This window comes from Callospermophilus lateralis, chromosome X, assembly GCF_048772815.1.
Source record: "Callospermophilus lateralis isolate mCalLat2 chromosome X, mCalLat2.hap1, whole genome shotgun sequence".
NCBI lineage: Eukaryota > Metazoa > Chordata > Mammalia > Rodentia > Sciuridae > Callospermophilus > Callospermophilus lateralis.
The window spans coordinates 113,803,376-113,818,422 of record NC_135325.1 but is presented as its reverse complement, the minus strand read 5'-3'; the positions used below and the strand labels follow the sequence as shown (position 1 = coordinate 113,818,422).

General features: G+C 34.2%; 1 protein-coding gene across 5 annotated transcripts in view; it reads left to right on the top strand.

Moving 5' to 3' along the window:
* The window catches only part of Atp11c (ATPase phospholipid transporting 11C (ATP11C blood group)), a 190,687-nt gene extending 176,697 nt beyond the window's left edge, over positions 1 to 13,990 (top strand). For 3 of the 5 annotated variants that reach the window (XM_077106638.1, XM_077106641.1, XM_077106637.1), the window contains 3 exons: positions 2,087 to 2,240; positions 8,762 to 8,866; positions 11,455 to 13,990. In XM_077106638.1, coding sequence (XP_076962753.1) covers positions 2,087 to 2,240; positions 8,762 to 8,863 — 256 coding nt within the window. In that variant the 3' untranslated portion in view covers positions 8,864 to 8,866; positions 11,455 to 13,990. Of the gene's footprint in view, positions 1 to 2,086; positions 2,241 to 8,002; positions 8,093 to 8,761; positions 8,867 to 11,454 lie in introns of those variants that run through there. The other 2 variants (XM_077106640.1, XM_077106639.1) reach the window with 2 other exon arrangements.
* The last annotated feature ends 1,057 nt before the right edge of the window (positions 13,991 to 15,047 follow it).

Below are 15,047 nucleotides of genomic sequence, written 5' to 3'. Positions count from 1 at the left end.
GAGATGTGAAGACTATGTTTATATTCCTTGAGGATTAATTAAACTCTGTTTTGAAAAGCTTTTCTTATAAAAGCCTTAAGAAATGAAAATATGAACAACCTAATCACTTAAGAAAGTATAAGCTTCAGAAAGTATATATATTTGGCACCTCTATAGGTAATGATTGAGAGCATCAAAACTGAAGAAAGTCTGTTTTCTTTAATATACAAATGAATCAAAGCTGATTAAGCAAAGGCAATATGCTATTGTAGATCTGCCTAGAGTATCATAATTCTATGAATTGTATAATCAACATCTGAAAATTATGCAAAATTTCCACAAGAAATGGTAATATAATGCTTGTATTCAAGTAACCCTTACTTATTTAATAATGACCCCAAAACACAAGAATAATGATACTGGCACTTTTATTACAGTATATTGTTATGATTATTTTATTTTATTATTGTTAATCTTTTACTGTGCCTACTTTATACATTAAACTTAATCATAGGCATTCATTCTAGGAAAAAATAATATGTAGAAAGAGAGAGTTTGGTTGTATCTGTGGTTTCTGGCATCTACAGGGGGTCTTAGGACTTCTTCCCCATGAATAAAGGAGGAACAAATGTATATTTTGTTGCCTGCAATGTTGTCCTTTTACAGAGCTAGCCATATTATGCTACTGTATGAAATTATGCAAAACTTCAGCTGAATGTTAATTGCAGTTAATGTCCCTGGACATGTTTTACCCTGAAGCACTGAGATACCATCTTTGGGGTTATGCAGTAAGAATGATGATTTCTGAACCCCAAATCCAATCCTTCCTGCAAAGCCCCACAGATAACATCAAAGTAGAAAAAAAATCTAGAAATATTAATCAGAGTATCGGGGGGTATGTTGCAAAGGAATACCCTATGGCTAGCTCTGTTGGACCTTTGGTATGGCTCACTTAATTACCTAAAATTTTAATTCAGGCCACTTTGTAGAATTAAGAGTAGGGTGGTGTTTTGCAACAGTCTTTTTTCTGTATGATAGAATTTTCCTAGAAAGCCTGTTTAGCCTCTTAGGCCAATTTAGGCCTCAGGAATTTCTCTACCTCACTAATCTACCAACTTTTATTCCACAATCTAGTCCTTATATATGTAGAGCCACAAGCTTGATTTCTACTGTGATGTATAAGGGAGCACAAATGTAAGTTTTTAAATAAGAAACCAATTTACCTTCAGCACAGACGGTATATAATCTGTGATCTAGTAAATGGGATCAACTGGTTATCTACCTAGAGCTCCTAATCCGAAGATAGTATATGATGTGCATTCTGATCTTAAGGAGCCTCTTCCTCCCCCTCAAATTAGAACAAAATTAAGTTAGCCTGTTGAGGTTCTCTATGGCTCAGCTCTAGACAGGAGAAGGGAGACCGGGCTTCTTAATGGCCACTTAACAGTTCAGTGAATGAATTGGAATGAAGTCTAACTTCAGAATGAAGGGTCCTCTGGATTTCTGGATTTCAAGGCTTACTGACCTATTAGTGGTATTTTACTGTCTAGAAACCTTTTGCCCAATGTACATTTGCAGATGATAATGACAGATTACTCTCATTTGTGAGAGACTGTAAGCTTTACAATCCTTTTTGTATTTACATAGGATTTTCAAGGGGAGTGGTATAAAAATGTCTTTTAAACTTCTAAATGAAGAGCACTAAATGAGGAACATAAATGCATTCTCATTAACAAGACAGCTGAGGAAATAAAATGCCTATTAGGATAAAAATTAACTATCATTTCTCTTGAATATTTTTGAAGCTCAAGCATTTTCTAATGCACATAAATATTCACCAGTTGGCAGCTTTATAGTTGATTGCCTGATTGTTTTCAAGTCAGATGAATTTTATTATTTTTTCCCTTTGATTCTCATTCCTTTTCTTTCCAAACATTTGGTAAATGAAATATGTTTACCACTTTGGGGACATTCTAGAGAAATTTCTTTTATTAATGTGTATAAGGAAGATTTCTTTTAAATACAAAAGACAGTTTCAATTAAACTTCTGTTTTCTCTTGACAGGAACTCATTTGTTTTTCCATTATGTATTTTCTTTCCACTCCAGGCCTTTCCTCAAACAACAGAGAATGTATTTCGTATTTGCTCAAATGCTATCTTCTGTATCCACTTGGCTGGCCATAATTCTTCTAATATTTATCAGCCTTTTCCCTGAAATTCTCCTGATAGTATTAAAGAATGTAAAAAGAAGAAGTGCCAGGGTAAGAACTGTTTAAAATTTAACCTAATTTTTGGAAGGGGCTTCAATATCTGCCATGAACTAAAAACTGTATTTAGAGAATTGCATTAGTTACAGCATGTTAAACCCCTCCTTGCAGGTTCATCACTTAATTTCCTCTTCTGCATAAAAAGTATAGTAAAAACTTCGTTATCCAATGCAGGTGGTAAGTAGATTCCTTAATAGTGTTCTATGTGACCTTTAGCAATCCATATGGAGTATCTCATATGCTCCATATGGAATTTAAAAAGGAAAACATGGTTTCATTTTTATTTATCCAAGAATTTTCCCACCAGGAATTTCCACACCAACATTTCAGCTTTAACTTTAGAAATTTCCCTGTGGGTTGTTTGCAGATTTTTTTAAGTTGATAATCCCAATTTGCCTCTTTTAAACCTTTCCCCTTCCTTTAATTATAGTGCTGCTTAATCTCTGTGTTGCTTCTAGCCCTGTCTTTCCAGCAGTATACTTAAACCAAAGAAAATTCCCTGGATATGGTTTCTACATCCTTATCCTTCCAAACACACTTATAAAAATTCAAGATTGTTTTATGAGTGTGTTTTTATTTTTTTCCTATTAAATTGCAAATTTCCTATTGGGAATGAGAAATTATTTTATTCTGTCACATTATCTGATATCTTTTGAACATTTTTAAAAAGGCCTTTAAGGTGAAAAGGATAGATTAGCCTAGCAAATAAAACCTCTGGTAGATTTTGACCAAATATGTCATATTTCTGCCAATGCTAGCTTTGCTATAATAAAACCCTGTTTCTGTTATGTTGACATCACCTAGGTCTTATAGCTCCTCAACACAGTATTTTCAGGAAATATTCTAAGCTATAACTACCTAAGGTATTTGATCAAATTTGCCAACCAGGCCACGAAACTGATAGATCATGGAGCATTATTGTTGACAGAATTCAGTGGTTGACATTAGGTAGATATGAAGATCTAAAATTAATACAGTGGGAAAATCTTCATTGGTTAGAAGTACAAAAGAGGAACTTCATGTAACAAGTCAGGGTCAGCCCCAATTAAAAGGGAACTGTCAGTGGCATATTCTACACTGATTCTTTCTATTTAAGGCCAGTCTGTATAGTTAGGTGGTCAGAATTGCCCTGAACTCCCTCATTTTGTATGCCTTATAGGTTGAAACTGGACACAGTAATGTTAGTCTAGATAAGACTATGTTACTTCACTCTTTAATCCTTCCAATAGCCCTCTAGCTAACTCCCTCCAGCCTGGCTTTTAGTTTTAGGATGGAAAAGTGGTTTTCTCATTATCTGATTATACCTTAATATCAATTGAACAGGTCAATACAACAGGTTCCTCCCAGACTGGTGTAAGTGGCAATTTGCATGAAGCCAAATAAAAAATGCAGTAATGGTTTAGTGCCTATTTGTATAATGAAGAATTTGTAAAGGAGGATCTCTGAGTTGCTCTTTCATTATCCTTATTTGATAATATACTTTTGGGGGTACTTCTAGAAGTTTTTCTTATTTGGGATAATGGAGCTATGTTAAATAATGGCTCACATCCAGCTTCATGTTCTAAAGATGGTACAAAATCTCTGAAATCAAATATTTTTTAACATATCATCTTATCCTCTTACTTAGGTCTTCTTTTTTTAAAAAATTAGATACTGGCTGGAGGTGATATCTATATAAGCCATTGGAGGGATGCTACTAAGAAATCACAGATAAAGACTTAGAGCATTTTCTTTCCATGCAAACAGCAGATTCCAAACTTCTGTTGAAAGTATGAAATTCTGGGACTGCAGCCCTTTTTATTTAGCAGCATACAATGTTGCCAAGTATTTAAGATCAAATTTACCATGGGTTATATCCATGATCGGAGGAATTCTAGTATCTGTGCTACAGCTTGGCATGCTAATGTGTTAGAAGAACCAGGAAATTTTCCATAATCATTTTCATTCATTCATTCATTCATTCACTCATTCACTCATTCATATGCTCACTGAACGAATCAACATTTGTTGAACCACCTACTGATGAACATCTCTCTTTATATCCTATGTCTGAAAGGCTAAATGGTTTTTCAGACTCTGTGGGATTTTGAGAGTTGCGTATGAGGCAAAATAGTTGTGGGCACTCAGCAGTGCTGCCTCTTTTTTCATGAGAAAATGCAAGAGCATTGTATTGCCTATGAATGCATAAAGGCCAACTGAATCATGGCAGCCACAGAGATTCTGATAAGTCACATCTGTTTGACCATATCAAAAAAGGAGAGGCCAACTTCTAAATAAAGGAAAATGGGTATCTTACTTTCCCTAAAATGTATTAGTCTTTATGCTTAGTGATCAAGAGTCTAACATTTTTGAGAGGCTTCCTACTTTGTTCAGTATTCCTTGCTAAGGCATTGGCTCCATTTTAAAGGGAGGCAAAAGATTCTCTTATACTGGGTCTTCTTCATATCCTGATAGGCTCTGTAATGGGATTTGTGTCCTTATCTAGAGTAGAAGGTAGCCCTGACTTCAATCATTAGGCACCCTGGGTACACATCCAGAAATGCTTATGGAAATTGGGGTGCCAAAGCTATCCACATGTGGCTCTTGGAAGCTGCTTTAAAAACGGAAGGAAACCCTCATTTTTATACGAAATCACATATACAAGGTTGTGAGGGGAAAGGGGGGGAAGGGAGAGAACGGAACAACAACAGATGAGGTAGAGAGGGAAGATGAGAGGGGAGGGGAGGGGGGATAGTAGGGGATAGGAAAGTCAGCAGAATACAACAGTCACTAATATGGTATTATGTAAACATTGTGAATGTGTAACTGATGTGATTCTGCAATCTGTATTTGGGGTAAAAATGGAAATGCATAACTCATTTGAATCAAATGTATGGAAGATGAAAAAAAAAATAAATAAATAAATAAATAACGGGACTTAGAAATGGATAGTGAAAATGTCTCTATGGCATTTGAGAAAGAGGCTAAGCCATTTATATTTAACAGTTTAGAATAAGCCTTATGTTGAATTCCATTCAATTCAGCATACATTGCCTGAGGGCCCACTGTGAGTTAGCTCCTGTAGTAGATGCTAGTAATTCTGGAATGAATCAAACAAGGCTCTCACTCTAGTCAAGTTATAAAGGACATTCTTATTGAACTCTTTTCAGGAAGCAGGTATAAAACAGAATAGGAGAATCAGTTATATGACTTTTTATAACAAAACTGAGTTATTCAAGTTTTGAAGCCTCCATAAAAAAATGGCAGCCTCCAACACTGCCAAGATCTGTCATGATGTTTGCATTATAAAGAATTATATCTTCAGGCTGGGGATGTGGCTCAAGTGGTAACGCACTCGCCTGGCATGCTCGGGGTGATAGCTTAGATCCTCAGCACCACATAAAATAAAAAATAAAGATGTTGTGTCCACTGAAAACTGAAAAATAAATATTTTTTAAAAAAAGAATTATATCTTCAAAAGTAGCTAACCCAAGGATTATAGTTCAGGACATAACCTTCAGCTGAAGTTTTAGCAGTGAGGTTAATTTTTGTCCCAGAATCCCATTTTTAAGAGCCATAGAGCTTTTCTTTAGCATATAAAGTGACAAAGCTGCATAACCGTACTGCTACTGACAGTGTATGATGGAACTACCATTGAGCTTTGAACAGTGAAACAGCAAGATAACACTTCAAAGGTAGTTTAAAGTTAAGGATTTTTGGTATTTCACAAAGTTGTTCTAAGTAACCATAGTCATTGCCTATCTGTAAATTATTCAAATACACCTGGACCTTCTAGCCAATATCACTTGATATTTCCACACGTCCTTATTTAATATGTTCTCATGTAAACCACTACAGCCAGAAGAAAGAGGATTGACTTTGCCTGCCAAACATGGGAAGAATGGTCAAATGGGAATGGATCTAGGAACATAACCATGCCTAACATGGGACTTCTGCACAAATAGGAAGAAATATTTCATTGTGTAGTGAGCTCTTTCTGAGTAGAACACAGGAAAAACAAGAATGTCAGCTTTCTGAACAAAATTCCCCAAGAAAGCACTTTGGAAATATTGGAGAGTACAATTTATCATTTTAATAATAATGGTAATAAAGAAATTGAATCCTAATGTTGTGGCTGTTAAGATGGGCCTTTATCCATTGGCCTCTTTGACATGCTGCTAATTGAGCTGGTGTGAAAGGTCTCTAGATGACTGCAAAGAAATGTGGAAATTTCATACTGTTTCAGCTCATTATCTCCTGTCATCCTTATCGCACCCTACTACCAGTTGCTTTAGATACTCTTTTCATGCTTTATACTGCTTCCTGTACTTTCATAGTTCCTTTTTCCCCTTATAAATTAACCTTAATACCTAATATATTAAACTCCTAAAATTCTGCTTCACAGAATACTTTTTTTAAATTGAGAAACAGGGAAAAGATGGTTTATTGCTTTGCTAGCAAAGGAGAAAAACAGGGGACTTCTATCTCAAAGGCTGTGATTTTCCAGAATACTTTTATCTTTCATGGTTGGATACAAGTTTTTAAGCACACCAAGTGTGCTTAAGTTTCGATCTTAAATAGACTTATACGTGTTAAACACATTGATGGGGGACTTGGTATCATGTTAGTTTTGCTGCAAGGGTTTTGCCCACAAAATAGAATATAAAAGAAATTAAAATTTTTTTCTTGGAACCTAAAAATGTTTTTTTTCTCTAGTTTTATCAGTTGGTGATTTGCATGTTACCAATATATGACTACCTTTCTTTGTTTAAGGTAAAATATGAACAGGAAAAAGTGTAATTGTGTCAAAACAGAGTAAATGGAAGCATTTGTCTTTAAAATTTTTCTTATTAGATTCTGTCTGATACATATTTTACTTGAGCTGGTATCTTTTCCTAAATCTATTTTCCTTAGTCACTAAGAAGATATTATGGATAATCTTGATCAGTACAGTAGTTCAACTTATCCTCATAGCTGACCACTCATCTTCTGTTTTGTTTGGGCAAAACCAAAACCAAGTCTGTATGTCTCCTTATAATTTCAGAAACAAAATTAAAAGGAAAAAATAACCTATTAGATTTTTCTAGATAGTTTATTAATTTTGAACTTCTGGGTTTTAAAGGAAACATCTCACCTAGGTAAAATTTAACCTACCTTTCTAAAGAGATCTCTGTAAGGAAAAATGGGGAAACCAATAAAATTATGTTAAAACAAAGGAAGTTTAAGGCAGATGGGACGATGGTGCCACCAAATGTTTTCCCATTATGTTAGTTGTGGTAAGGTTTTTGACTTGCAGCTGTCCAAGGGCAATCAGTCCATTCATAATGTATCTGTGCAGTTGGATAGGGGTGAGAGTAACTTCAAGGTAGATTGATAATTGAGGATGGACCCTGGACATAGCTCTGTGACCAATGAACTTTGAACAAATGTAGGGTAGTGAATTATGATTAAAGATAAGCTTTATTTTAATGAGAAACATTTTAGAATATTTTATTTAAAATAATACCTTCCCATTAACAAAATAATTTAAAATTGGTACATAGATAAATAGTGGCTGGCACATATAATAAATTAATCTTAACTCTAACTCTACTTTTACTTCAGGAAGTAACGTCTTCAAAACTAACATGTCATTTCTGCTTCCAATTCTCAAGGTTTCTTTTAAAATGTCTTACATCTAAGAGAATATTTACTTTTCTTTTCTTTTTTTTCCCTTGGTTTCTGCATTTCTCACTTTTCTACTGCAATTTTCCACCTTTTGTGCAATTGTGAACAAGGTAACGAAACGCCTCCCTTCCTCAGGAACATCTACTATCTTCATGCTTTCTCAAACTTCCAGCAATCACAGTTTCTCTTGGAGTGAATAAGGTGATTTCCTTTCTTAATGTACCAACTTGCTTGCATTCTCATTTGCCTGACATCATTTTCTGATTCTTTATGAAAAATTACTTCTCATGACTCATTTTTATATCTTCTATTGATACTCAGTATTTTGTCATTTTTTAGAATCATTTGTTCACCTTCCAAATTGTCTCACTAAAGAGGAAGTAATCTTCAAAAGCTTTGACTATAATCTACAGTTTCATTGATCCAGGGTATACAGTAGTAGCCATAGCATGTAGAAGCTAGTATTTTCACCAGGATAGGAATGTTTTGCACAAATTTCTCTTTGACATACAGCACCAGCACAACTCTCAGAGGTGTTCACCAAAAGGATGGTAAGGTTTACTAATCAAACCATATTGACTCATCTTACCATATAACCTACCAGTACCATTTCAAAAACCCAAGTTTGCCACATACTACTAATGTCTATTTACTTCTTCCACAAAAAACAATATGAGTTGAAGACTTTCTTAGGCCTTTAAATGTATTCATTTGAATGTTACTCATTTGCTATGTAGTGTAATTAATCATTTGTACCTTTGGCCACAAGAGTGTAGTCTATAGGAAATGATTTTTTCTTTTACATTTTTATCACAAGGTAGGTTAACCAATCTTCAAATGCTTTAAGTATCTTTGCCTCACTATTACAGAGAAATCTGAGCTGTAGAAGGGCATCTGACTCATTATCCACCAGACCTTCAGTCAGACCTCTTCTTTTACGAACATTCTCAGACGAATCTAATATATTGTAACAGGTACCTAGTGTTAAACAAGTGGGCTGGCTTTAAAGAAACAGATTAACAGCATTATAAAGAAAAAATGAAAATATCACTCTCTAAATTGTCTCTGCTGTTGGTGTGGTGAACTTTATACTATTCTTTGCAAAAATATAAAGATGCATTACTTGGAATATAGGAAATATATATTTTAAATTTGCTAAACCCCCTAAGAAAATTTTAGACATATTTCAAAACTGAATTAGTGATACAATATATTTAATTTGTAAGTGGAAAGTTGTCATGGTTGTTCCATCATGTGAAAATGCTTATTGATAATCATTATGAAATATAATTCTGATTTATAAAGACAATTTTGAAAATTGAAAATAAATATTCCAAAATTGCATCTGTATAATATCAAGTCAGTTTAGCATTGCATGTTTTTCTCGGAATTTTGTAAAAATAATCAAATGTGTTTGTACCTTCATGTGCTGTGTCTGTGTGTTTGCAGGTATACACTTAATGTCCTTGTAACTGTCTGATCCCCAAATACATGTTAATGAATCAGTCTACTCTAATCATAACTTTTTTAATGTCAAGTTTTATTCAAGCTAAATGTTTCAACTCTCAGAGGTAAAATCTTTCCTAGCCATTCAGGGGGATGCATGCCTAATGATATAAAATGCCTCACAGTTCATATTTCCAAAAATGTGTAAATTTATTTTATATAATATTATTTCATTGACCCCAAAATATATATTTGGGGGAATTGAAATACCATAGGATGAGCCCTTGAACTCAAGAGTGATTTCTTTATGTGCACTCTACATTTCCCACTGCAGGGGTTTTGGCACCCACATCTTTAGAGGTCTTTTATCCATCTATGGGAATTTAGAGTAATTCATGAACGAGGCTTACAATATCAGCTTGGAAACAACTCTGTACAGCTTACAGCAGGGCCATCTATCACACACACACAAAAATTAATGATCATCATGAATAAGATTCTGGGTCAGTTCACTTTGAGGCTAATGTTTGAGTCTACTTCAGATGCCAATTTTTTTTTTCATCAGCTATCAAATCTCCCTCCCTCTGGAAAAGAATGAAAATTAAACTAATGGATTGAATCCATTGGTTCTTTTACCTCCTGCAGTTCACCACAGTCTGCATCTGCAGTGTTATTTTGGAAGTGGACTCCTTTTGCTGTGTTCATCATCTTTTTACCCATTTTGTAATGACTCACGTGTGTGTTTCCCCTCAGTGATGAATTGTTTCTCAGTAACCTTCAAAGTCTTTGACCCCTTTGTCCCAGATTACTTTGTCCTAAACTGTAAGATGCATTTTAGCTGTACTGTTTCCAGTTAATTTTGTATCCCCCTGGATTGCTTTCTTTAGTTTGGTCTATGGTTGGGGCACTAGGCTGAGTAGCAGACACTGTTACAGCTTTTGGCTTCTCCAGGGCCTTAACTCCTACAATGGCTAACACAGAACCAAGGAAAGTTCTTTTTTAATAATTGTTTTAATTTTAATGTAGTTATTTCTTCCAGGAATAGATTTTCATGTAACATTATTTCTCCTCCAAGGAAAATATTTGGCTGATAAAAAGCCACTGAGTTGGTTTGTAAGGGAACCAGCTGACTCCTTTGATATTCTCTTAATGCGAATGGCAACCTTACTTTATTAGAGTCACCATGACCCTGCAGAGCTGCCTGAATACCAAGTAGTGGTTCTGAAGTACGTGGAACATAAATAGAAATGAAAGATATTCTATTCTATTGGATTTGTAATGTCCATGTCAAGAATGATATCCCAAAATGGGAAGAAATAGCATTTTCCTTAAGACCTTCACTACTCAGGTTGAAAAAGCTTGAGTTTGAGTGGAAAATCAAAGTTAGACATATGACTTCTACTTCTCAATATACCTGAAATACATTCAGTGATCAGTTTGTCCATTATACTCCATTCTGAATTATAGAATTTTATGATTTATAAAGCACAGAAAAGAATCTACAGATTCCTTACAAAAATTTCTTTGGTTCATTTTCTAAAAAGATGATACATAAGAAAAGTAGAAGAGTCAATTGACTGATAGCCCATGATCTACCAAAATGGAAAATAACTTAAGTAGTTTGGGGGAGGGAAGCATGTTTCCTTCAGTAAAGGAAGAAATTTTTCCCAGAACTCTTCTAAAACTGAATATATCTTCAGAGTTCCTGTCAAAATTCGCACATCCAAAAAAAGTAACCCATTCATTCATTCATTCAACATTTCCTGAGCATCTACTATGTGCCAGACATTGTACTAGATACTAGAGATAAAAAGATAAATAAAATGTACCTGTTTTCAAGAAGCTGTAGTATTATTAGGAGAAACCTGGAGTGATCCAAAAGCAAAAAGCAAGCCTGAATCTACTCAGCTGACAAATGAAGACAGGGTTAAAATCTGGTAATTGTGCCACTGTTTTTTTTTTCCCTGCATGTGAATAAAACTTGACAGTTTGTTGAGACAGTTGCTTTACTTGCATAACAAAATTTACTATGTGATGTATTTTTGAAAATGCTAAACAGATGGTTTTATATTATTATTAAAATACATCTTTTAACTGTATATTTTAAATTTTTCAGAATCCGAATCTTGAACTGCCTATGTTATTGTCCTACAAGCATATTGACAGTGATTACAGCTAAAAAAAAGAAAACATGAAGAAACCACCAAAAAAGTTATCATCTCAGGATATTCGATATGCAACAAAAACTAAACCACTCTCTTATGTCTTAGGGTTCAGAATAAATGTCCATTAAAATACCAAATTACTCTCCTAAGCATTTACAGTTATTATAATTAGCCATTATGGCCAAAGTTCTAAGTTAAGAATTATATGAAGTTGAAAGCAAGAATACTTAAAATTCTGGCTTTAGTTAGAATAATCTTAACTACCAAATGGGTGCTCTTCTAACCCATTGACTTTGTGAATGGATTTAAATACAATAGTATAAAGTAGAAGTCATGCAATGGGAATGAATAGATTTTAATAAAATACAGTATTACATTTTTTGCTTGGCAGAAGACATAGACTGTTTGGATCACATTTCTCATTCCTGCTGAATGATCATCTTAAATTATTTTTTTTCCAAACAAAAGGAATACTTGAATACTGAAGGACTAGATGGTATCGATGCATCAGATGGAAGAGTTCATCTTTTCTGTTCACCCACATGCTAATTGTGTCTTAGTAGAATATCTTTGCCCAAAAATACCTTGAACACTTGTGTGGGAAGTGTTGACTCTGGTTGTTATTGTGAAAACAGAAAAAAATGTTTGTTTTTGTTTTTCTGAATTAAGTACCACTTATGGGTGTAAGGCTACTAGACTTGAAAATAAAGCATAAAACATTTCAGTCATTTAGTAGTCTCTCAAAATAGGGAATAAACAGATTTTTCCAATGTTAATTTTAACTGGAAACTGAGGCAAAGTGGGTAAGATCATTTTTATACAAAAATAAAGCCATTCTAAATATTAGCCTTTTAAACGGTTTTTATTTCAAAGAGGTTGCAGTTGTGTATATAATGCAGCACCTTTTTTTTTTTTTTAACTTGCCAATTTGGGAAAGAAGAGACACCCATCCCAAGCTGGTTCTGCCTATAGAGCTATGACTCTGTGTCTCTCTCATAGCTAATTTGACCAGTGCAAGTGGTATAATTCTAAACTGTTAAATTGATCTTGGTTAGGGCCTCAACTTGCTGGACTTAGAAGACTTTAGACTCCTAATGAGTTCACTTAAAACTAAATATGAAATGTCTTTATTCAATGGTAAAATCAGACACATTTTGGATGTAAATGGTCTCAGATTTGACTGCTAAATTAAAATGGTCTTTTAAAATATTTTCATATCAATTTCTACCTTTTTCTTTCTGGCATGCCTGTACTATTATTAATGTGTAGATTGTACCTTGATTTGGAAAAGTACTGGATTCAATCTCTACCAATATCTTTATATAGTCCGTATGGCACATATATTTTGTGTTAATGTTTAGGTGTATTTTTTTTTAATTCTAGAAAGGATATAATTTTAATTATCAGAAACCATTTCATCATTACTTATCCCTTTTATTATTTAATTTGTTTTCCTCTGTCAGTATTATTTTTGAGTATTTTGTTAGATATCATTCACAACTGCCTAAGTGTGCTGTTTTCTGGTAGCCTGTATTTGAGGTGATGTGCTAAAGACAAAGTCTTTAAATTCTTTGCCTATCCCAAAGAGCTAAAATGTCTAACCCAGGAAAGCTTTTGATGTTTTGTTCTTGTTCTTGTTGTTGTTCTTGTTTTTATAGTTGTTGCTGTGTTGTTTTTCAGAAGAACTGTAGGGACTGTGAATACAAATAAAAGAGCCAAAGTAGGCTTTTATAATGCTAGAACCATTAAAGAGTTGGCATAATTAGAATATTCAGCATAGTAGAAATAAAATTGGTTGCACGTAAAATGTGTTGCTAGCAACAAGAAAGAGTAAAGGAGATTTAGAGTCATGTTTCAGCTACATGTTACACTGAGCACTACAGGTCAAATTTAGAATGGCAATGATATGTAAGATCGTGGCCTAGACCCTTCAGAAGGGCCTGGCTTTTTTTTTTTTTTTTTTTTTTTTTTTGAAAGGTATTTTTATTAATGAGCTATAAAATGGCTAGTGTGAAGTTAACAGATGAAATAATTTGGAATAATCCATCTAGTATTCCTACAATCTGACCACCCTATTTTGTGACAGAAGGGGAGGAAATGTAATAACAGAACCACATATTTATAATTTGAATAATCTTGAGCTATCTAAATGTCCTGATCATTTTCACAACTGTTGTACACTGTTTGAGGTTGTTGCCTATTAAACTGAAACTATTCATTCCATATCTACCACATATACACCAGCAACAGTATAAATGTAAGCCTAAAATTTGCAAAATTCATAATCTAGTGATGAATTTTTTAATAACAGGCAGCATATAAATGTTCAGATTTTATGCAAATGTTGACAAAAATCATTTTTCAGCTTGCAAAGTGGAACTGCAATATTACATTTTTCACATAAGCAATTTTTTACATCTATATTGCTTTCTAAAATGAATGTGATGCCATCTTTTATCAATGCAACTTGCCTTTTTCATTACAGAATTTTTCTTTGGTGTAATCAATAAACTTTGGTATGATATGATTGATATTTTAGTGTCTTTTTTTGGAAATGTCTCAGTTTGACATCAAAATAATATGGAAACAACTTGGGTGATGGGAAATAAGTTTTCTCTTTTCACATAGTTCACAAGGCTGACCATTTCTACATAATTTCAATTGGCATTTTGTGGTAACAACTAATTTGGAGAAGGTAAGATATTCATGGGAGTTTTTTAAAAACCATTTCTTATTATTGCATAAATGAAAGTCCAGCCAGGGGGCTGGAAGTGTCCCTCAATGGTAGAGTATATGCTTAGCATGGGGGAGATCCTGGGTTTTATCCCTAGTACCAAAACTGTTTTAAAAAATCCAGTCAGGAAATGGATTAAATAAAATTCCATGCATGGATGATTATGTCAAAATGAACCCAACAATTATATACAACTTTAATGCACCAATGAAAGGGGTAAATGTGCAGCCTGATCAGGAAATAAATATTGATAAGGGAATGACTCTACTGTGTGCATAGCAGTGCTTGATGCTGCTGGTGCATCAGAAGTAGTGTGATGTATGGTCTGTCTCCAACCTATTGAAACTATTTGATTCTTAAATAGCCAGAAATAGACTTTATTTTTAAAAAGCATATATAGGGCTGGGGCTGTAGCTCAGTGGCAGAGCACTTACCTTGCATGTGTGAGGCACTGGGTTTGATTCTCGGCACCACATAAAAAATAAACAAATGAAATAAAGGCATGCTGTCCATCTACAACTACAAAATTGTTTTTTTTAAAGTATGCATATATACTTTTCCCACTCTCCTTACATTGCTTAATCTGCACCCAAGGCCTCATGAATGTACCTTTTCTTGGAAAACCCTGCTGTCCTTGACTGCCAAGTTGTTACAATGATGCTGATTGCATTTTTATACTTCAGTCTCTGCATTTTGTTAGATTTTAATCCTGTTTGTCTTTGAGCTCTATTTACTACATCTTTTTCCCCTCCCCCTCCCCCTCCCCCTCCCCCTCCTCCTCCACCACCACTACCACCACCACCGCCGCCT